This window comes from Salmo trutta, chromosome 30, assembly GCF_901001165.1.
Source record: "Salmo trutta chromosome 30, fSalTru1.1, whole genome shotgun sequence".
Classification (NCBI taxonomy): Eukaryota; Metazoa; Chordata; class Actinopteri; order Salmoniformes; family Salmonidae; genus Salmo; species Salmo trutta.
In genome coordinates this window covers 31,481,027-31,506,199 of record NC_042986.1, presented here as the reverse complement: position 1 = coordinate 31,506,199, position 25,173 = coordinate 31,481,027, and the positions used below count along the sequence as shown (strand labels likewise).

Genomic DNA, 25,173 nt, shown 5'->3' with positions numbered 1-25,173 from the left:
TGTAGTATTACTTTAGTGCCTTGTTGCAAACATTATGCATGTTTTGAAATATTTGTATTCTGTACAGGCTTCCTTCTTTTCACTCTGTCATTTAGCTTAGTATTGTGGTGTAACTACAACGTTGTTGATCCATCCTCAGTTTTCTCCTATCAGAGCCGTTAAACCCTGTAACTGTTTAAAAGTCACCATTGGCCTCATGGTGAAATCTCTGACTGGTTTCCTTCCTCTCACCGAGTTAGGAAGGACGCCTGTCTCTTTGTAGTGACTGGGTATAGTGATACACCATCGAATGTGTATTTAATAACTTCTTTATGCTCAAAGAAATATTCAATGTCTGCTTTTTTTTTTACCCATCTACCAATAGGTGCCCTTCTTTGCAAGGCATTGGAAAGCCTCCCTGGTCTTTTCGGTTGAATCTGTGTTTGAAATTCACTGCTCGACTGAGGGACCTTACAGATAAGTGTATGTGTGGGGTACAGAGATGAGGTAGCCATTAAAAAGTAATGTTAAACACTATTATTGCACACAGAGTGAGTCCATGCAACTTATTACGTGACTTGTTAAGCACATTGTTACTCCTGAACTTATTTAGGCTTGCCATAACAAAGGGGTTGAATACTTATTGACTCAAACAGGTTTTAATTTTTTATTAATTTGTAAACATTTCTAAAAACATAATTCCACCATGACATTATGGGGTATTGTAGGCCAGTGACAACAATCCCAAAATGTAATCCATTTTAAATTCAGGCTGTAACACAAAAACATTGGAAAAAGTCAAGGGGTGTGAATACTTTCTGAAGGCACTATACAGACAGGCATTATAGTAGCCCCAGGAGCTAACGCCTTCAGATCTCAAGCAAGTTTATTCATCACCCAAGCCTAGTTTTGCAAGCTTATTCTCTACACTCCGCTACTCTCCACCGCCCAGAGAACTGAAGCTCCTGTACCCAGAGAGTTGGGACCAATTCACACAGGTCTCTGAAAAGGCTTAGCCTGAGAAACCAAATCTCACACAAGTTGTATTTTTAGTTTCTTCGCTGGTTCCACAGCTTCGCTTTTTCAGCTGCGGGACTTAAGAAACGGTTTACACCTAAATCTCTCACAAGGAGATTTGAAGACCATTCATGCAGCGAAAGCTAAGAAAGGAACGCTGTGTTTTTGTGAAAGAAAAGGAAAGCTGTTGAAGCGGACGTAGTTTACGGTGTTCTGGATTCTCACACACATGCGTTAGACACATTGCTAACAACAGACATCCACACACTCATGCACACACACACACATGCACACGCGCGCACACACACACAGTAAGTACTGTATATGAGCTCTCAGTTCTCTTAGCCTTGAGTCAGACAGTACAGAACAGGTCCCTTTCAGAGCCACTCACGGAGAACAGATTGCTTTTCTAAACTGCAGGGTCAGCCATCACTCACTAAGTCACTCTGCACCTTGATACACGTACACAGTGTTTGCCTGCCTCAAGTTACAGATAACCCAGCAACAGCAGATCATATCTCTTTTATTTATTAATCATATATTTATATGTTATATTACAGACACTAGCACATGCATGAACACACACATTCACAAACACGCACACACGCAAACGCACACGCACACGCGCACACACACACACACACACACACACACACACACACACACACACACACACACACACACACACAAACAAACACAAACAAACAGAAGTGCAGTCAGTTTGTCTCATTATGTGTTTAAAATGTGGAAGCAACAGGCAGCACCAGTGACCTGTTAAATAGAGAATAATCTAGCCATAGAATTACATATAGAACCTGATTGTTATAAAGATGTGTTTGATGCTATTCATTAGGCTACTCCCATTACCTATTGCTAGCAAATCCCCATGTGATTCAAGTGAAGGTATTTTCCCTCAGTTTACAATTGCAGTGTTTAGTGGTGAGTGCTTTGTGTTTGTTGCTGCTTGACGGAGCTCCACTCGTGTACATCGGTGTTCTATACGAGGTGCACCCGCAGACATGTACATGTATGTAGGTCTACATCCACAGTTGCTCAAGAAGTGCACACCCCTTTTCCTGCAGTTTTCATTTTTCATTGAATGTATTATTTTGGTTATTGAGATCTCTGCTATTACATGTACAGGTTAAGTTAGAAAGGCCTGTGTGAATGTGAGGATGGTTATTAGTCTTTGGTATATATTTTAGCCCAATACAACCTCTGTGTCAGGTAAAATAGTTTTCAACCAGTTACTTGGTTTTTTGCAACCATGAGGCAATGGTTTAGGCAATGGTTTAGGCAATGGTTTAGCCAATGGTTTAGGCAATGGTTTAGCCAATGGTTTAGGCAATGGTTTAGGCAATGGTTTAGCCAATGGTTTAGCCAATGGTTTAGGCAATGGTTTAGGCAATGGTTTAGGCAATGGTTTAGGCATAGCAATAAGCAATAAACAGACACTTTTTTACCACAGATTTTCTTATTTTTTTGGTAATTCAGTCTGGGTCTCAACTTACTGTTAAGAGTTATAATAGTAGATTACACAAGGTGACATTTCTAAATGTGGTTGTGCATCAGCAGTTTTTCTCTTGTTATGTCAGTCACTGACAGTCACTCAATAAGCCCATGCCTGCAATTTATTTTAGATAGCTGGCTAAATGAACTTACCTAGCAACCTAAACCTTGTAGTAATCATGACTAAATTACCGACCAGGCACTAAGGGCATGTGTCAATGAGGGGGATCATAGCTTTCACCTGGATTCACCTGGTCAGTCTGTCATGAAAAGTGTAGGTATCTTTAATGTTTTGTACACTCTGTGTAAATAACCACTGCTACCTGCACTATCCTTCTTTCTTAATAAGGATCGGTGTCCCGCTAGCGGGACAACTTCCGGTCAAACTGGAGGGCGTGTAATTCAAATAAATTTGAATAGTTATTATAGCGGTTAAACATTTAGGTACATATAAGTGTCTTATATTTGCTGAAAACGTAAATTGTTGTTAATCTATCTGCACTGTCCGATTTACAGTAGCCATTACAGCGAAAACATGCCATGCGATTGTTTGAGGACAACGCCCCACATCAAAATATTTTTCCACTGGCACAGGTTTCATACGTTCACATATAAAGAGTAAATACTCACTTACTTTTTGAAAATCTTCCTCTGGATTTGTCATCCAAAGGGTCCCTGAACTAACATGTGGTGTCGTTTTGTTAGATAAAATCATTTTTTATATCCCAAAAAGTCAGTTTAGTTGGCGCCATCGATTTGAGTAATCCACTCGTTCAACTTGCAGAGAAAGGAATCTGAAAATCTACCCCTAAACTTTGTTTCAACAAGTCAAAATACATTTCTATTTACTCCTCAGATACCCTAAAATGTAATCAAACTATAATATTTCTTACGCGCAAACATGAATTTCCAAGACTGTGTCCCTGTACTAAAACTGATATTTCTTATTTGTTTTCGAAGTTACAAGCCTGAAACCTTGAAAATAGACTGCTGACACCCTGTGGAAGCCATAGGAATTGCATCCAGGGAGCTAATTCCAATAAGACCTTTTACTTGCCTTTCTAAGAGGATGGTCTCTCTCAACAACAAAAACAATTGGTTGGTTTTTCTTTGGATTTCCTCCTACCATATCTATTGTGTTATATTCTCCTACATTATTATAACATTTCTAGAAACTTCAAAGTGATTTCTTTCCAATGGTACCAATTATATGCATATCCTGGCTTCAGGGCCTGAGCAACAGGCAGTTTACTTTGGGCACGTCATTCAGGCGGAAATTGAGAAAAAAGGGGCCTAGCCCTAAGAAGTTTCAAGCTACACCCTGGACCAGAGATGCGTTAGCTCTTGAGAACCCAATGCCATACAGCCATAGGGTTCTCAGTTTAACAATTGACCACAGCGGGACTCTGTCTAACCGCGTCTAACCATGTCTAACGACTACGTGCGATATGGTTTTGGAAGCCTCAGAAACTCTACTTTAATTTCACTCCAAAATAATTTTTCAAATACAAAAGATTCACTTACTGTGTGCTGTTTTAATATGAAGTGTCGTTATTGTGGCGGCCATGACAGAAATGTCTCCCTTTTGCCCTCAGAACTTGTTTATCACCAATTAACGATTGAACGAAACGGTTTCCACAGAAACAGTAGAAGGGTCTATTTTATTTTCCCCTTCTCCATTCTCTCTTTATTCTCTTCTTCTCTTTGAGGCTGCTAGCTGCTATCTCTATCTGCAGGCCATTATTAGGCTCTGTATTAAGTCTGTCGGAGGGGAATTGGATTGGAGCTTTCTTCATCTGCTTTGTCTTGTTTGTACACAAAGGAACCAAGGGCAGCTTTTCTAGGACACCATGTTTCTGGGGGCAGGAAAGAGAGACACACTCGCCGAGGTGGGATGGAAGGAGAGGGCTGGACAGAGAGGGTGTGTGTGCGTGTGTGTGCTGGGTTTTTGAGGTGTGTCCACGTCCAGAGGCGGAAATGAGAATGGATGGATTGATTAGGAGAGCTAACAGTATGAGTAATGTGTCTAATTAACATGTAGACCTAGGCTGCTACAGCTTTGATGGATTCCTTCACTCTCCTCTCCATTGAAGGACAAGCCCATCCCATGTGTATGTGTGTGTGTGTGTGTGTGTGTGTGTAATAAAGTAGACATGCATGTGTCATCTCTGAGTTTATGTGTGTGTGTGTGTGTGTGTGTGTGTGTGTGTGTGTGTGTGCATGATGCTTACTGTGGGTAATGGTATGTTAAAAGTTTGTTTCCTGGCGGTCTAACACCTTGGTGTTCTAGTTAAAACATCCTCAGTAAATCGTCTGGCTGTATAAACCTCACTTCGCCACCCTGCTCGCTGTCATGACGACTCATAGGTAAAGCAGAGAATACGCACTTAACGCTTAGATGTAAATCAACAGCGTACACACACACAGGCACACAGGCACACAGACGCACAGACACATACACCAGACAGGTCGCTCAAGATCCACTGAGAAATTCAACGTCGGTCCAGGTAAACAGGACGTCGGCAGATGAAAACCAGCCGCTAGGGGCAACGGGGGCGCTGTAACATCAAGTAGGCGTGGGTTTTGCTAGGGCGTTGTGGACGGGGCTGGCGGATCGGTGTAATATATTCAATCCCATTGCTTTTTCGTTCTTTTTTAACTTTATTCCAAACCTTAATCTTACCTTAACCATTCTGTAAAAAAGCAAAGTCTGTTCTAACATAGTATCTGCCTCTCTCCTTTTCGCTCGCTCGCTCTCTTGCTCCCTCTCCCTCTCCCTCTCCCTCTCCCTCTCCCTCCCTCCAGGTCGTGCATTGCTGAGGTTGAACGGGGAGAAGTTGGAGAGGATGGGCATTGTCCAGGAAACATTGAGACAGGAGGTTCTACAGCAGGTCCTTCAGCTACAAGTCAGAGAGGAGGTCCGCAACCTGCAGTTGCTCAGCAGAGGTGAGCACTGTGTGTGTGTGTGTGTGTGTGTGTGTGTGTGTGTGTGTGTGTGTGTGTGTGTGTGTGTGTGTGTGTGTGTGTGTGTGTGTGCGTGCGTGAGTCTGTGCACGCAGGTGTGTTTAAGGACATGTAAAGTGTTCCATAAACACACATATCCAGACGTCAATAGCCTGCTGAGGTCACTGTGTGCTGACCTGGATTCAGCTGCTAATGAGGATAGAGCACAGCAGTATAAAATACAATATAGTCAAAGGTAAAAGTGTATTATTAATATCATGAGTTTGGCATCCTATTTATAGTGCTAATGGTAACTACCTCTAAACTTCCAAAGATCCAGTCAACCATGGATGAATGATAGGAAACCTAACTTCTCGTTGAAATGATGGTGTCCTTTGTTTTGCAAATCAGATGTCAATGTAGCCTACTTAAACCCAACCTCAGTCTGAATTTACTTTCACATACAATTAGAGGGGTTACTTTGTCAGGGTGGAATAGTCATTATTATGAACCAGTAGGTGGGTGATTAATGTCACTTAATCACACTTAATGACACGTTCTACTATTATGAGAAAAACTTGGATTATATTAATATTGATATGAAATATACAGTATGTATATGTATAGAAATAAATTATTGATCTGTTATGAATTATTATTCACCTGTAAGGATTCGTAAAATTTTTTGAGGCCTTCTTCGTCAACATTGTGTCCTCATTAACCTGGGCACAGTGTCCTCGAGCGGAGGGCCTCAACAATTATATATATATACTACCGTTCAAAAGTTTTGGGTCACTTAGAAATGTCCTTGTTTTTTTAAAGAACACACAAAAATGTAAATAAAATAACATAAAATACAGTGTTGTAAATGACTATTGTAGCTGGAAACGGCAGATTTTTTATGGAATATCTACATAGGCGTACAGAGGCCCATTATCAGCAACCATCACTCTTGTGTTCCAATGGCACGTTGTGTTAGCTAATCGAAGTTTAGCATTTTAAAAGGCTAATTGATCATTAGAAAACCTGCAAAACACCAGTCTCAACGTCAACAGTGAAGAGGCGACTCCGGTATGCTGGCCTTCTAGGCAGAGTTCCTCTGTCCAGTGTCTCTGTTCTTTTTCCCAACTTAATATACACTGCTCAAAAAAATAAAGGGAACACTTAAACAACACATCCTAGATCTGAATGAAATAAATAATCTTATTAAATACTTTTTTCTTTACATAGTTGAATGTGCTGACAACAAAATCACACAAAAATAATCAATGGAAATCGAATTTATCAACCCATGGAGGTCTGGATTTGGAGTCACACTCAAAATTAAAGTGGAAAACCACACTACAGGCTGATCCAACTTTGATGTAATGTCCTTAAAATAAGTCAAAATGAGGCTCAGTAGTGTGTGTGGCCTCCACGTGCCTGTATGACCTCCCTACAACGCCTGGGCATGCTCCTGATGAGGTGGCGGATGGTCTCCTGAGGGATCTCCTCCCAGACCTGGACTAAAGCATCCGCCAACTCCTGGACAGCCTATGGTGCAATGTGGCGTTGGTGGATGGAGCAAGACATGATGTCCCCAGATGTGCTCAATTGAATTCAAGTCTGGGGAACTGGTGGGCCAGTCCATAGCATCAATGTCTTCCTCTTGCAGGAACTGCTGACACACTCCAGCCACATGAGGTCTAGCATTGTCTTGCATTAGGAGGAACCCAGGGCCAACCGCACCAGCATATGGTCTCACAAGGGGTCTGAAGATCTCATCTCGGTACCTAATGGCTGTCAGGCTACCTCTGGCAAGCACATGGAGGGCTCTGCGGCCCCCCAAAGAAATGCCACCCCACACCATGACTGATCCCCCGCCAAACCGGTCATGCTGGAGGATGTTGCAGGCAGCAGAACGTTCTCCACGGCATCTCCAGACTGTCATGTCTGTCACGTGCTCAGTGTGAACCTGCTTTCATCTGTGAAGAGCACAGGGCGCCAATGGCGAATTTGCCAATCTTGGTGTTCTCTGGCAAATTCCAAACGTCCTGCACGGTGTTGGGCTGTAAGCACAACCCCCACCTGTGGATGTCGGGCCCTCATACCACCCTCATGGAGTCTGTTTCTGACCGTTTGAGCAGACACATGCACATTTGTGGCCTGCTGGAGGTCATTTTGCAGGGCTCTGGCAGTGCTCCTCCTGCTCCTCCTTGCACAAAGGCGGAGGTAGCGGTCCTGCTGCTGAGTTGTTGCCCTCCTACGGCCTCCTCTACGTCTCCTGATGTACTGGCCTGTCTCCTGGTAGCGCCTCCATGCTCTGGACACTACGCTGACAGACACAGCAAACCTTCTTGCCACAGCTCGCATTGATGTGCCATCCTGGATGAGCTGCACTACCTGAGCCACTTGTGTGGGTTGTAGACTCCGTCTCATGCTACCACTAGAGTGAAAGCACCACCAGCATTCAAAAGTGACCAAAACATCAGCCAGGAAGCATAGGAACTGAGAAGTGTTCTGTGGTCCACCTGCAGAACCACTCCTTTATTGGGGGTGTCTTGCTTATTGCCTATAATTTCTACCTGTTGTCTATTCCATTTGCACAACAGCATGTGAAATTTATTGTCAATCAGTGTTGCTTCCTAAGTGGACAGTTTGATTTCACAGAAGTGTGATTGACTTGGAGTTACATTGTGTTGTTTAAGTGTTCCCTTTATTTTTTTGAGCAGTATATTATTTTTATTGGCCAGTCTGAGATATGGCTTTTTCTTTGCAACTCTGCCTAGAAGGCCAGCATCCTGGAGTCGCCTCTTCACTGTTGACGTTGAAACTGGTGTTTTGCGGGTGCTATTTTGTGGGTACTAAGGCTCCATGGATTGATGAGGAATTGGAAAACTCTATGGTTGAAAGAGATGGGGCAAAAGGAGTGGTTAGTAAGTCTGGCTGCACATCTGACTGGCTGACACTGCAAATTGAGAAATTATGTGATTAACCTCAACAAAAAAAGAAGAAACTGTATTATGAAGGCAAGATCAATGATATAAAGAATTATGGAAAAGGCAGAAAGACAAATTCAACTCCATCTTTCATTGAATCAGATGGCTTATTCATCACAAAACCATTAAATTTAATGCCAATTATTTTTATGATTATTTCATTGGCAAAGTGGGCAAGCTTAGCCAGGAAATGCCAACAACGAACAGAGAGTGGTAACCAAGAGTAACCAAGAGTGGTTCTAACAGCAGACCTATAAGCTTCCTGCCAGCTCTTAGCAAACTGTTGGAAAAAATAATGTTTGACCAAATACAATGCTATTTCTCTGTAAACAAATCAACAACAGACTTTCAGCATGCTTATAGAGAAGGGAACTCAACATGTACTGCATTGACACAAATGACTGATGATTGGTTGAAAGAAATTGAAAGTAAGGTTGTGGGAGCTGTACTGTTAGATTTCAGTGCAGCCTTTGATATTATTGACCATAACCTGTTGTTGAAAAAAAATGTTGTGTTATGGCTTTTCAACCTCTGCCATATCGTGGATTCAGAGCTATCTATCTAATAGAACTCAAAGAGTTTTCTTTAATGGAAGATTCTCTAATGTCAAACATGTAAAGTGTGGTGTATCGCAGGGCAGCTCTCTAGGCCCTCTACTCTTTTCTATTTTTACAATGACCTGCCACTGGCATTAAACAAAGCATGTGTGTCCATTTATGCTGATGAATCAACCATATATGCATCAGCAACCACAGCTAATGAAGTCACTGAAACCCTTAACAAAGAGTTGCAGTCAGTTTTGGAATGGGTGGCCAGTAATAAACTGGTCCTGAACATCTCTAAAACTAAGAGCATTGTATTTGGTACAAATCATTCCTTAAGTTCTAGACCTCAGCTGAATCTGGTAATGAATGGTGTGGCTGTTGAACAAGTTGAGGAGACTAAATTACTTGGTGTTACTTTAGATTGTAAACTGTCATGGTCAAAACATATAGATTCAATGGTTGTAAAGATGGGGAGAGGTCTGGCCGTAATAAAGAGATGCTCTACTTTTTTGACACCACACTCCAAAAAGCAAATTCTGCACGCTCTAGTTTTGTCTAATCTTAATTATTGTCCAGTCGTGTGGTCCAGTGCTGCAAGGAAATATCTAGTTAAGCTGCAGCTAGCCGAAAACAGAGCGGCACGTTTTGCTCTTAATTGTAATCAGAGGGCTACTATAAATACTATGCATGCCAGTCACTCTTGCCGAAGAGTTGAGGAGAGACTGACTGCATCACTTCTTCTTTTTATAAGAAACATTAATTTGTTGAAAATCCCAAATTGTTTGCATAGTCAACTTACACACAGCTCTGACACACACATTTATCCCAACAGACATGCAACCAGGGGTCTTTTCACAGTCCCCAAATCCAGAACAAATTCAAGAAAGCATACAGTATCATATAGAACCCTAATTGCATGGAACTTCCTTCCATCTCATATTGTTAAAATAAACAGCAAACCTGGTTTAAAAAACAGAGATAGACAGGGATAGAGAGGGACAGATATAGAGAGATTGGCAGGGACAGAGAGGGACAGATATAGAGAGATTGACAGGGACAGAAGGACAGATAGAGAGAGATAGACAGGGAGAGAGAGGGACAGATAGAGAAAGATAGACAAGGAGAGAGAGGGACAGATAAAGATAGACAGGGAGAGAGAGGGACAGATAGAAAGAGATAGACAGGGAGAGAGAGAGGGACAGAGAGAGAGAGATAGATACACAGAGAGAGAGAAAAATAGGGAGAAAGAGAGAGATAATTAAAATGCTGTGTCGGGCATTTCTGTTAATAGAGTACCAAATTTAATTTCCCAGTTCAACAAGCCTTGACTGTGTCCTATCAGAGACAGCTAATTGAGTGTCCCTATAAAACACCTGAGAACCAAGGGGACAGGTGGGTGCGGGGGGGGGGAGATGTGGTGGAAGGATGTAGAGAGGAGAGGAAGTAGCGTGACGACTGGATTGAGGTGAGGGAGGTGAGAGAGGGGTGATTAAGGGGTAGGGGGTGGAGGTAGTGAGTGTTGGGATGAGGAAAGGAGGAAGTGAAAAGAGGGGGGCGGTTAAGACTACCACTACTCTCATTGTCGGAGAGTCCTAGAGAATGCATTCGGCATCATGGCTGCAAGGATGACTATTCTTGGTCGGCCCATTTACATTTACATTTGAGTCATTTAGCAGATGTTTTTATACTATGTTAGAGTGACTTACAGTACAGTATATTTCATTTTAATATAGCTAGGTGGGATAACCACATATCACAATCATAGTTGTGGCAGAGTACAACAATCTCCAAGAGCCAGGGAGACTCTCTTGTGCCAGGGCGACATGGCTTGCAAGTAAAACAAGAAACATGGCGCCGATAGAAATGGCAGCCATGTTTCTAGCCGCTAGGCATTAACCTCTCACTCAACGTCAACACAACAAAGGAGCTGATTGTGGACTTCAGAAAACAGCAGAGGGAGCACCCCCCTATCCACATTGATGGGACCGCAGTAGAGAAGGTGGAAAGCTTCAAGTTCCTCGCCGTACACATCACTGACAAACTGAAATGGTTCACCCACACAGACAGTGTGGTGAAGAAGGCGCAACAGCACCTCTTCAACCTCAGGAGGCTGAAGAAATTTGACTTGGCACCTAAAACCCTCACAAACTTTTACAGATGCACAATTGAGAGCATCCTGTTGGGCTGTATCACCGCCTGGTATGGCAACTGCACCGCCCGCAAACCGCAGGGCTCTCCAGAGGGTGGTGCGGTCTGCCCAACGCATCATCAGGGGCAAACTACTTTCCCTCCAGGACACCTACAGCACCCGATGTCACAGGAAGTTCAAAAAGATCTTCAAGGACAACAACCACCCGAGCCACTGCTTGTTCACCCCGCTATCATCCAGAAGGCAAGGTTAGTACAGGTGCATCAAAGCTTGGACCGAGAGACTGAAAAACAGCTTCTATCTCAAGGCCATCAGTCTGTTAAATAGCAATAACTAGCACATTAGAGGCTGCTGCCCTATATACATAGACTTGAAATCACTGTCCACTTTATTAATGGAACACTAATCACTTTAATAATGTTTACATATTTTGCATTACCCATCTCATATGTATATAATATATTATATTCTATTGCACTGTATCTTAGTCTATGCCACACTGACATTGCTCATCCAAATATTTATATATTCTTAATTCCATTCTTTTACTTAGTTGTGTGTATTGAGTGTATTGTTGTGAAATTGTTAGATATTACTGCACGTTGGAGCTAGAAACACAAGCATTTTGCTACACCTGCAATAACATCTGCTAAACACGTGTATGTAACCAATAAAAATGTGATTTTGATTTGAAGTTCAGGGACTTCTTCCTCTCCCCCCTTGATGTGTGCCATGGCAGGAAGACATGGTTAGGAGAGAACAACTCAACCCAAGGCCAGCCAATCATGCAGAATAGGCCTTTGTTTGGACTGCTCACACAGAAACCCATTGATGGACGCACACAGTTCTTTATGTGTGCATTGTGAACCAAAGTACTTTGTACTAAAATGTAGAGTTTTAATCTTGTTAATAAAATGAAACTTGATTCTGTTGTCTCAGTGTGCATTCATTTAGATTAGATTGAACTACACCACACAAGTAGCTGAACTCAACTGTCAGAACTTGATGTTCAGATAGAATGCTTTGAAACACCTTGTTTTGGGATGAAGAAATGCCAACAGAGCTCTTGCAGCACACCTTTATTCTTGCCTATGAAAGTAAACCACAATACAATACAAAAGTGTCTGCTAAGAACAGACGTGTGTAATGAATACTCAGGGAGAAAAAGGTGTAGATTCACACGCAGAGCGCGGCAGATGTTTATTAAGCCTTCACAGAAGGCAGAAATCATGGTCGCAGGCAGGCAGGCAGGCAATAGTCAAACACAGGTAGGTAGTCAAAAACAAACAATACCTCACAACCATACAAACAGAAAGAACTGAACTAAGTAGGGAGCTGATAATTGTCTAGTGTCTGACTTCTGAGATGTCTGTGGTCCCAGTTGTTCGGTCCCTATCCTCTTCTTGAAGTCATGCATGAACTCATGCAGCTGGTGATCAAATTCCCCCCAGAGTTTTGCCGATAGTTCATCCATGAAATCTGCTATAGGTGCCAGGGCCCTGTAGAGGATGAAAAGAGGGGTGGAAATTAGAGGAGTGTCTGTGGAGAGCAGTGTACCTGGTGAGGAGAGGAGGGAAGAGGACAACAGAATATGGGAGATGGTATCAGAGTAAAGGAGGAGAGTCTGAAATGATTTGCCTCTGGGACAAGCTGGTGGCTCGGTACATGACGTTCTCCAGATCTTGATTTGGAATGCCTTTGCAAATGATGTGTCAAGGACTGAGTCTTTAGCGCTTTTCTCCCTTCTTCTCCCTTCTACTACTTGTAGCATTGATGAGGAGCAGGCCAGTGGAGTAGGTCTTGGAGGTGGGCCCAGGATAGAACTTCCAAGGTCAGGCATGGAGATTGTTTCCCATACTGCACTGCAGCTCAGTGCTGCAGATGGGCTGGGGGCTGACGACCAGTCAGTACTGGGGGCTGAGGTAGTGCTGGGGGCTGGTGAACAGGCAGTTCTGGGCAAAACCTGGTGCTGTCCCCATTCACTGGTGTTTGTACCTTGAAAAAAAAGTAGAGGGCAAACAACACCGCTCAAACATTTGCAACATTTTAACTAGCTGGACCATGCTACCGAACTTTGACTTCGATGTTACCAATGCAACCAACATTTTAACTAGCTGGACCATGCTACCGAACTTTGACTTCGATGTTACCAATGCAACCAACATTTTAACTAGCTGGACCATGCTACCGAACTTTGACTTCGATGTTACCAATGCAACCAACATTTTAACTAGCTGGACCATGCTACCGAACTTTGACTTCGATGTTACCAATGCAACCAACATTTTAACTAGCTGGACCATGCTACCGAACTTTGACTTCGATGTTACCAATGCAACCAACATTTTAACTAGCTGGACCATGCTACCGAACTTTGACTTCGATGTTACCAATGCAACCAACATTTTAACTAGCTGGACCATGCTACCGAACTTTGACTTCGATGTTACCAATGTGGGAAGCTTATGATTTACTATCTCTGACAAAATTATGTTTGATCAAAAAGATCTAAAGATCTTTAGTTTAGTTGTTTTCGCTTGCTTCCTCTGCACGAGTATGCTGCTAGGCTAGCTAGCCAGCCAAGTAGCTAGCGCTAACTGACTAGCTATTGTTAGCAAACATGGCTACTGTTTTCGTTGACTACAGGAAAACATACTCTGGTGAAGACAGCATGTTGTTTTCCATCTTCCTATGCTTCAGGTGCCGAACAAGCCAGGGACAATTTCAGAGTAACCTTTTCACCAGCATCTTCACTGCCGCACTTGGTTATTTTCTTTACCCCACTTTTTCTAAGAAGTGATTGTGTCGGACTCCGCAATCTCCCTCCATGAATTGGCCTTTAAATGCTAGTCTTTATATAATAGATAGCTAGAATTGTAGAGGTGCAGGTACTTCCACATTGAGTTTCGGGCTGAATCGAGAAGAAGAAGAAACTTGTGTCACCCCAACAGTTGAACAATCACAGACAAAGGGGCATAGACTTTGGTTACCGAACTTCAGCTTGCCTCAAGACATTTATCTGGTGCACAAAAAGCCGAACAAGCCGAACAAAAACATCACAAAATGTAGTAATATATGCATTAACTGTTCCGAACTGTTTTGGATGGGTAGCATGCGGACGCCTTTACAGTGGAAGGTTTATCAAAGGAGTTCAGATTCACAGTCCTGTCACCTATCTGTCAGCCTGTGTTTTTTCAAGGTTGGTGATCCTCAGACAGGCAGACACACATGCATGTACGTGCACGCACGCGCACACACACACACACACACACACACACACACACACACACACACACACACATGTTTGTTTTACTCTCCTTGTGGGGAACAAACCATTTTCCTTCTTTTACTATCCTTGTGAGGACGTCTGGTCCCCACAAGGATAGTAAAACCAAAAGAACACACACACACACACATCCTCAAGCTCACCCAATCCTGAGTGATTCTCTCTACAGATGTAAGATCTTCATTTGAGCCAGTTTGCTACACCAGGAAAATAACCCTGCAGCAACAGGAAATGTGAATTATTGTGGATTATGATTAATTATTGTGGACAATAATTAATGGACATTTTTGTAGGTATTGATACAATTTTCGTAAGGGGAAATCAAGTCCGAAATTTCAAAGTGGAAATTACAAACTTCAGAAGCCTTTTTAAACCTCAAATACACTACATGTTTTAAATTTCCTCCATTGCAGGAAAGCTGTCTTGCAACAGGAAGATCAAATTAAGATCCTACATCTGTATATGCTGTCCTATAATTATTTTAAAATGTAGGATAGCAGCCTGAAACTTAAAGTGGTGACTTGTATCATACACCATCATTTCAGATTCATCTGACAGAAATGAACATAATATTAAGTATTGATCGCTCTGTAACCCAGAAGTTTTTTTTTTAAGTACAATGATTTGACTGAAACGAATGCATCTAGCTTGCTGGTTCGGGGCTGAACTTTTTTTTTTACACTTCTGAGACATGGCTCTACTGTGCAACTACAGTACTTTCTTCTTTTTACATTTTGCCCTTTTTAACCATATGCCACACTTCTGCTTCTCTCTCTCTTTGACTTTTCTTTTTTTTCTCTCCCTCTTTCAACATCTTCCCTCCAGAACTTGCATGGGCAGTTGTTAGTAAACAAAACAACATTGCGGGTTTGATTGAATGTCCCTCCCTACTCCATACTCCAGCCTCCTACGGCATCAGCATGACCATGACAACACTACCCTGAGCACAGTACCCTATTACTTCTGTTGCGAATCATTAGAGAAAAAATGCTCCTTGCGCAATTACAGAGCAAGATCATGACAAAACTGCTGGTAAAGAATATTGTGTTTGAGCGTGTGCGTAAGGGAGTGCTGTTTGTGCGTTCGTGTTGCGTGTGCTCGTGCATGGGTGTTTGCACTTGCGTCGGTGTCTGTGTGTGCATGTGTGCGTGTGCGCGTAAGTGTGTGTACGTGCTCTTTCACTTTCTCTCTGTCGACTGACTTATTCGCCAGTGTTGTGGTCCACACCTCTATTGTCAGGCATCAGAGCAACCTGTTCTTCGTTGCCTTCGTGCTGCCACGGCCTGAATATTATTCTCTGGATGCATGTATAACCCATTCCTCTCCTAAAAGAAGAATACAACTAAAATATGCATGAAAAGCCAGGAGTCTTTAGGAATTTATTCATTTTTTTCCACATCTCTTAGCTCCAACTGTCTGTGTGTGCGTGCCTGTGTTTGTGCGTGCCTGTGTTTGTGCGCTCGTTTGCGTGAGTTGAAACAGGAGATGGATTAGGCTGTCGATTCAAAAACGCTTCTTTGATGAATGTGTTAAATAATAGGCTACTTGTGTAGATAATCCTCTAAGAAAACAAACTGTCAGAACCTCATGTCGCTATCATCAGTTCTTACCCTTGTAGGATGGTCCAAATTAGGCCGAGAAAAAAAGTGGTCAAAAATCTGGAAAATAGCATCACGTCAGCTAGGCTGCATGCTGTGCGAGAATTAAGGCTACCTGGCAGGTTTACCATTGAACTCATCTTTCTTATCAAATCCGGAGGACATAAAACAATGTAGAGGTTCATAGAGGTAAAATAGATATCGATTTTGAGATATGACATGTAGTAGTTTCATATTTGAGTACACACTATTCATATTAAAGGTGCTACACATAGGATTTTGGGGAATTATTGCATTGTAATTTCAGAATATTTCCATAATATGTCTACCACTAATAGTGGAATGATAGTGTTTCACAGTATTACTTACGTGCCAGTGTTGTGATTGGCTTTGATATTCGCCTATTGATTTCTTCCACTGGAGGGGCATCTGTTGTCAACCTGGGAAAGCTGTTCTGACTGTGGCTGTGTTATCTAGTGGAAATCGCTAATTTCCTGGTTGCTAAAATTCCACATTTCAGTTTATGTGAGAAAACAACCACTGAATAGTGTAGGGAATCACTGTACCATCGAAATCGCTGTGAATATATTTTCAATAACAAAACAAAAAATATAGTTTTTACAGCTGTTTGAAGCTGGTGGACCAAAACCGAAAATAACTTTCATTTTGGTCCACCAGCGTCAAAAAGCTGAAAAAACTATATTTTTTTGTTATATTTTTTGTTATCACAGCAATTTAGATGATGCGAGTGCCTGCCACCCCTATAAATACCTGGGCCATAGCATCACTTCCTCAAAACTCTTCCCGAGGCTACAAGGCAATAGACAGCTGGACTAGCATAGTCACTAGCTCAGAGAACCGTGGTAACTTGAGTAACCTTCATTCTATTTCCCTTGAGGGACTATGCTAGTCATTCAATTGGATGACAATAACAGAGTAAGTCGGTTCTTGTAAGACACAGCCTAGAGCAACACATTATAGGTGCTCAGTCCAACCACAGGTTACTTTGTTAGGACGGAAGGGTTCATGTGACCAAGGGGCAAATGGTAAGAAGGCAATATTAGGCCTAGACGATAACACTCATCACTAACAGACAAACCATGGAGCTCACCAACTCTCTTAGTAGAGGCGATGGCCACCAGAAATGCTCTTAAGAGAGAGATGTTTCAAGTCTATTGCATTGAAGGGCAGTCTGGATAGTCCAAGAATCAGATCCAAAACCCATTTGGGACCTGAGGAGACTCCTGAGGAGCGTAAGTGACGGACTCCCTTAAGAAATCTGGCCATAAGCGGGTGGCTTCCAAGGAGCCCATCCTGCTCTTTATCATGACATGCTGAAATCGCTGCTGCATACACATTAAGTGTGGATGCAGCCCTGCCAGCATCGAACAAAGACCTTGAGAACTGGAGCACAGTTCTTATGCCGTAAGTTTCTGGAACAACCCCCTGCTCCCCACACCACTGGCAGAACACACGCCACCTTGTGTCATAGGTTGACGTGGTGGAGGGGGCCCTGGCACTCTGTAAGATCTAAACCAGACCATTTTCGCTGTTCAGTGAACATGCCCACAGTGGCAGGTAGGAGGGAATCACTTCTGCCTGTGACAATAGGTCCGGCCTCCGAGGTAGTTCCCATGCTGTCCCCGCTATGAGTGCTCAACCAGTGGTGTCTCGGCCATCTCGGCAATCAGAAAGACTTGGTGGCCCGCTTCTCTGATTCTGTCCAGAGTCGTTGGAATCACTCGAGGGCCAGGGCATCTAGGCCGAGTGTTCGGGGGGGTTGGATATCAAGAACCAGATCCACCGCTGCTTCCCCAAAGATTCCCCACATGCGACTCACTATTCAGGGATGTAGTAGCCACTTCCCTTCCGGAAGGCCTTCCCTGGTCAGCATGTCTGCCGCATTGTTCAGAATCCCTGGGAGGTGCACAGTTCTTAGTGAGGCCAGATTCTGCTGTGACCGCAGCAGAAGGGTATGTACCATCTGGTGAAGGCGGATGGAACCCAGACCCCCTTAGTGGTTTATGTACGCTACCAACGTGGTGTTGTCTGTCTGTACCAGCACATGTTTGTCCTGCAGTTGTGAGAAAGTTGAGCAGACTGCTCTCAACTCCAGCATATTGATGTGGAGTTTGGACCAGCTGGGGCTCCATGTCCCGCTGACGGCCCTCCCCCTCTATAGTTCTCCCCAGCCTATCAAGGAGATGTCTGTTTGAGCCAGTTCCCTCCGATGGACTATCGCGTATCGCACCTGAAAGGAAATCCAGGGATCGCCATCTTGCCAGTGATCACATGCATTCCTTGGAAACAGTCAGGCGAATATACCTGTGTTCCTGGGGATGGAAACCTTGAGCATTGAACTACGTCTGCAGGGGTCTCAAGTGTAGGAGGCCCTATGGGTTTAAAAGAGAGGCTGCGGAGAGGAGACCTATCAGTCTCTGACACTGAAGAACAGTCACCTTCTGGACTTGGACAAAAGGATTGAGATCTACAATTTTCTGGGCTTGCTCTTGTGTGAGGTGAGCCCTCATTACAGACAAGTGGCTCCGCATGCACATGAATGTCACATTTTGAGTGGGGACCAGGTGGCTTTTTTGCATGTTCAACCTGAGGACTAGCTCTGAGATGTGCTTCAGGAGAGATGTTTTGTCTGCTCTTGCCTGTTCTTGTGAATGAGCACAGATTAGCCAATCATCTAGGTAATTCAGTACCATCATCCCCTGTGATGTTAGGGGGGCTAGAGCGGCATCCATGCCTTCTGTGAATGTTCTTGGTGCCAAGGAGAGGAAGAAAGGTTGCACTTGGTACTCGTATGCCATGCCGTTGAAAGCAAAGCACAGGAACTTCCTGTAAGCCGGGTGGATTGGTACATGGAAGTAGGCATCTTTTAAGTTGACATTGCTGAACCACTGGCCTGCAAGATGCGGGACAGACATAGCATCTTGAAGAGGAGTGTTTTCAAGCACCGGTTGAGAAGCCTCATGTCCAGGATGGGGCGAAAGCCACCATCCCTCTTGGGGCTAGGAAATGTAATCTATAGAACCCACTGTGCTGTTCTGATGGTTGAGTTGTCTGATTGCATTCTTCTTCAGCAGGGAGGCAATCTCCAGCTGGAGAGCTTATCTTTTCAGGGGGTTGGCTGTTGTAGTTGACCAAACCCCTCTGAAAGGTGGTGGCCAGCATCGGAACTGGAGTTTGTACCGCTGTAATACTGTATCCAGCACCGAGGGGGACTCCACAGGCAGAAGCGACCAATGCCGGAGTCACACCCATCAGGACAACTGAGGAGGCCCGTCCTTCTACATTGGGATGGTGCTTGTTGTGTCGCTGCCTGTGCTGGTGGTGGTGCCACTGTTGACCTGCACTGTGTCGCTGCCTGTTGACGTGGCTGATCAGGGTATTGCTGGTTTGGGGGAGGGCCCAAGCACCCTTTCAAGGCAGAGGAGAGCTGAGGTCTAGACTGCAATGGTCTCTGGGTAGGGTAATGCGGGGCAGGGGACCCATGAAAAACTGCAGGGTCTTTCTATCCTTCTGCAACTTGGCCTGGGGAAATGGGGAGGTCCATAAAGGGTTTCTTCACGGAGGTCGACATCTTTGTGTGTGAGAGCCAAAGCTGTCTGTGTTACGAGATGACCGTAGACAGGGGTTTTCCATTAGCACGTGACATCTCAGCATTTAAGAGGAAGAGGAGTATGGACACCTGAGTCATTTCAGCCGTCAGCTCAGGGTCACCGTCGATGGAGCTTTCAGACCGTACAGGTATGTCTGCAGCAGAGTGGTTGCATTCATAAGGCGAGCCACCATGGCCAAGGTCAGGAAGGTGTCCTTTAATTGGACGTCAGCAGCCTGGTGAGGCCCCGGAGGACAGCAGGGAGACTTACCAACGATCTCCTTGTCTATGAGGACCATGGCCACAACAATGGGGTACATGACAGGGTATTTATCCAGTCCCAACTCCTCGGGGGAAGCCATGAAGTTCCAAGGCTTGCATTGGCATGAGACATGGAACCTTGAGTTCACCTTACCCCAAGTCTGACACAGTTCCTTGGAGAACTTGGGGCACTGAGGTATGTACACTCTGCCCGGCCTGCTGTTAAGGTCTGGTTTAATATCCAGAGCTTTCAAAACCCTAGAGGGGAGCTCCTGCATACAGTGTGAACTGCAGAAGTGGGTGCTTCACTCTCAGCCCTCTCTGAGAACATGGATCGCTGACCCAGAACTGGCCTCAGAGGTCTCTTCGTCTAGGTCATTACCAGGAAAGATGGAGATAGCATCAGGATCCTGTCTTAAGTCTTCAACGGAGCCTGTCAGGCTGAGAGAGTGGAGCTGGGAAGACAGAGAGGCTGCCTGGGCCTCCAACTCATCCAGAGTAGGTACCCTGTCCTCCTGCTTGGTGGGCGGGCCCGCTGCTGAGCAGGGTTGTTTACGCTTGAGACCGCTCCCGGAGCCTCTAGCATTTGTCTCCCTCATCATAGCTAATCGTCAATCGCATAGATGTGGGCCAAGAATAGCACAACACATGCAGTTGAAGGGGGACTCCACAGCCTAAATGGCATGTTCTAAACCCAGGCACATCAAACAGGTGGAATGGGCATCAGCCGAAGCCAAGCCAGCACTGCATTTATCGCAGTAGTATGGCATGGTGGATAATCTTCTCTCTGTTTAGACAGAAGCAGAAATACAGATATGTCTTATAGAACAGATTATCTGTTTAACACCCTTTTAATACTATACCAGGTGTAAGTATAAAGTAGTTCTTTTTTCAGGGCAATATGCTAATTTAAGTAATAATATATTCTATGGATATCAAAATATATTAGGGAAATTCCACTGACAATCCCCAAAAGGTATGGATGTGAGGAGCCAGACTCAATTGACACAATGACTGACTGTGTGAGGAGGGGGCTACAGCTCGAGCCAGTAATGAGACTTTGCAAGCTAGTATGCGAAGCCTGGACATTGAGGTGCGACTCGGCAATCACCCGTCCTACTTCTGGAAAGAAACATGTTTAGCTACAGCTAGACAACACACCGAGTCTCCCTTAGCCTGGGTAGGCGCGATACCCAGCCCGAATCTCCAGAGAGAAGAGGCTAGCGTCCAGCTGAAGTGAACAAGCAACATGTAACGCAATTAGCCAGGAGGCTAACCAGTGGACAGAAACAGACAAGACAACAAAGCCATGCACAGTGTACAGGTTGGCCCAACCCGTTCACCCTACTTCGTAGCACGGTGTCAACCTGTAAGAAAAAACTTAATGGACAACAAAACACTGCAGAACACTCTTGGGAGGAGCAAGCTTTGCCCAAAATGGAGTATACTTCAAACACTCAGTGAATAACTCACTTAAAGAGTCTTCTACATTCACTCCTCGCTCACTTCCGGTTGCCGAGGGAAGAAAACAGGAAGTGATGCTAGGCGCCCCGGTATTTACAGGGGGTGGGGGGCATGGGCATCACACCTGTGCCATGGAATTACTCTGAAATGAATCTTTATATCCCATTGATTGACTAGCATAGTCCCTCAAGCAAAATAGAACTGGGCTACATAATTGGGACAATGCCGAATAGCGAAGCTTCTGCGGTGGTGTTCAAATGTAGACTAAGTAGTTTTTGTTCTCTTTGCATTGAGTATTGCATCGTAGGCTACATCTTTGAAAACAGAAGGAGCTTCTTTTTTTTACTAAAGTGAAGTTCTGTTTTCTCATTGAAAAGTGGTTCTTGTTCTCTTGGCCGTCGTCAGAGCTTTTAAACCATATTTTTATTTGTGAATGTGTCGGCACCGGGGACTCAGGATGTGGCCGCGTTATTGGTGTCATGTTAATCAGGGCTTTTGATTTGAACATATGGCTTGTTTTAGTTTTGTAGGCTAAGTTACCTATTTCATTATTTACTTTATGGATCAAGCCTTAGCAGTCATCCTGATCTCGTTCCCAATGATCAGTGCTTTAGTTTGAAACGTTTTGGTGTGTATACTAGGCTATTTATATGTTACAGCACTTTGGTTTCACTAATAAATACAGTATTGTCTGTTTATGTCTTCAGTCCTTTTTAAATAGGTATAGGTCGAATGTAATAGTCTGCCAATAACCAGCCTCAGGAGGCCTATAACTCCATTCCTATTCTACTCAGAGTTTAGAGAAATTGAAAATGAGGCTGGTTAATGCAATGCATGTCTGTTGAATTTGGAAAAATCCTTCCGCACTCGGCCACGCCCCACCTACTCAGCCATTCAGGAACCACTACTGCGTTGCGGCCATGGCATACTGCATACTTTTCACTAAACGATACATGCTAAATAGTATGCAACGATGAGTACATAGTATGCAGTTTATGTATATAGCACGCTAATATGGGTATTCGGACACGGCCACAGTCTCTCTGTCCCTTCCTTCTGTCAACGTGTCTTATTTCCTGTGAAGTGTGTGTGTGTGTGTGTGTGTGTGTGTGTGTGTGTGTGTGTGTGTGTGTGTACGTGCGTGTATGAGCGGTGCTTGCGTGGAACAAGCCATCTGCTCCGTAATGCGGTAATTAGCAGAAAAAATGTAATGACGTCATCCCCCTCCCGGAAATGTTGTCAGCAACGCCTCAGTTGCCATGGGACGTCGCTGGGGTAACCTTGTCGCTAGGTTGGAACGTTCCTTTTGATTTTCTGTTGTTCCGTGTCCTGGCGGAGAGAGTTCTGTTCACAGTTCCATGCGCTGTCTGTCTGTTTGTCTGTCTGCCCGCTCGACTGAACTGCAATGTGAATTCACTGGGGCAGAAAGCATGACAGGCTCAGAAATAAAAGGAACATGACATTTTTACCCAAACACACATTTGCTCAGGAACCCCTTAGTCCTCATCTCCTCTTAGAAGATTTTCATCTGAGAGATAGACCCCCTTTACCTGAACAAATCTCAAGCCACCCCTCAATCCCATCTGCCTTTCTTTCTCCACCTGCTAACTCCTTCTCTCCCTGTCTTTTTGTCTCAGGGTCTGATTCTCTCCAATATCATGTTAGATCTGCCTGTGTGTTAGAGACAGGTGACGGGTTTTCTCTCCCTAATCAGGGGAGTGATAACTCAAATGCCAAATGTCTCCTTTTTTGTTTTTTACTCCTCCAATGTAAAACATACAGTTTGTTGTCATTTGAGGACGGTGCAAAAGTGTAATCACAGAAACCAATCGGTCAAGTCTATGGGTCATAGATGTCGATGAGTTTGATATGAGAATGGTTTAAGGCATAGAGAGAATGTGAACCAGAGGTTTCACTCTACAGACTGATGTTTCAGAAATAATTCTTAATGCAACTGGGTTGTTGACCGATAAGACAGGGTTTGAAGAGAGGGCAGACAGAGGCAGCTGATCTGGATGGCGCTGTGTGTGTGTGTGTGTGTGTGTGTGTGTGTGTGTGTGTGTGTGTGTGTGTGTGTGTGTGTGTGTGTGTGTGTGTGTTGTTGGAGTTGGGCATTATGGTGTGAAAGACAGTGATGCCAATCCAACTCCCAACCCCACTGTTTTCCTTGTATTCATCTCTCTCTCTCTCTCTCTCTCTCTCTGTCTCTCCTCTCCCTCTCCCTGCAGCCTCCTTTGGAAACATCTCTTAGCTCATCCCTCCCTCCGTCCGTTTGGCAGCCCTCACTCTCCTCTGCTATTTCCAGTAGCCATGGAAGGACCTGCTCGCTCCAGATATGTGACCGCAGAATAGGGCTGTGAGAGGAGGGAAGAAAGGAGGGGAGAGAGGATGGAAAGAGGAGAGAAGAGGAGCCTTTAGACTACATGCCAAACACACTGAAGGAGGTTTCCCATTCAACAAGGCCAAACTGGTTTAAATGATGAGAGAGAGAAGCGCTGAATACAAGGGCACACACTGTAACATAGATATAAGATGTTTGAAAGGATATTGACAATGTAGACAAATTAGATCTTAACTACAACAGATTCCCCCCTTTTTGGTTTATTTTTTTATTTTGGGGTGTGGAGAGGAGTATTGTTACTGATCAATTACTGTAGTTCATTACGGTGGGGGCATTACTCCAAGGTTGGTGGAAAGGAAATGCAGCAAACTACTGAATGTCAATGTCTCTGTATCATACTCACATCACAACCCAACTGTTCACAATGTATCTTTTCCTCTCAGGATTTTCATTTTGGAATATGTATTTATAGTTTTGATAGATCTAATTCATACAGTATAAAGTATATATACCCTTGCCTTCATTAGCACCCTCTCCTCAAAGCACATTCTCTTCCTTTCATCTATTTTATAAAGCCTTGTCTTCACAATGTACAGAATGTCACCCCCCAGATCATGTCTTTGTACTGTAAATGAACCATGTCTATGACAAACATATACCGTACCAGTCAAAAGTTAGGACACACCTACTCATTCAAGGGTTTTTCTTTATTTTTACTATTTTTACATTGTAGAATAATAGTGAAGACATCTAAACTATGAAATAACACACATGGAATCATGTAGAAACCAACAAAGGGTTAAACAAATCTAATTATATTTTCTAATTTAGATTATTCAAAGTAGCCACCCTTTGCCTTAATGACAGCTTTACACACTCTTGGCATTCTTTCAACCAGCTTCATGATGAATGCTTTTCCAACAGTCTTGAAGGAGTTCTCACATATGCTGAGCACTTGTTGGCTGTTTTCCTGTCACTCCGCGGTCCAACTCATCCCAAACAATCTCAATTGGGTTGAGGTGGGGTGATTGTGGAGGCCAGGTCATCTGATGCAGCACTCCATCACTCTCCTTATTGGTCAAATAGCCCTTACACAGCCTGGAAGTGTGTTGGGCCATTGTCCTGTTGAAAAACAAATGACAGTCCCACTAAATGTAAACCAGATGGGATGGCATATCGCTGCAGAACGCTTTGGTAGCCATGCTGGTTAAGTGTGCCTTGAATTCTAAATAAATCACTGACAATGTCACCAGCAAAGCACCCCCACACCATCACACCTCCTCCTCCATGTTTCACGTTGGGAACCACACATGCAGAGATCATCCGTTCACCTACTCTGCGTCTCACAAAGACACAGTGGTTGTTTGGGCTGTAAGCAGAGGTGCTTTTACCAAATAGGGCTATCTTCTGTATACCACCCCTACCTTGTCACAACACATTAAGGCTCAAACACATTAAGGAAAGAAATTCCCCAAATGTACTTTTAACAAGGC

The 25,173-nt window shown here is 43.9% G+C and overlaps 1 protein-coding gene across 1 annotated transcript in view; it reads left to right on the top strand.

Moving 5' to 3' along the window:
* The window catches only part of LOC115168510 (sterile alpha motif domain-containing protein 10), a 126,587-nt gene extending 102,309 nt beyond the window's left edge, over window positions 1–24,278 (top strand). The window contains exons 4-5 of the mRNA XM_029723866.1: window positions 5,311–5,451; window positions 23,568–24,278. Coding sequence (XP_029579726.1) covers window positions 5,311–5,451; window positions 23,568–23,590 — 164 coding nt within the window. The 3' untranslated portion in view covers window positions 23,591–24,278. The remainder of the gene's footprint in view (window positions 1–5,310; window positions 5,452–23,567) is intronic.
* Window positions 24,279–25,173: the final 895 nt, after the last annotated feature.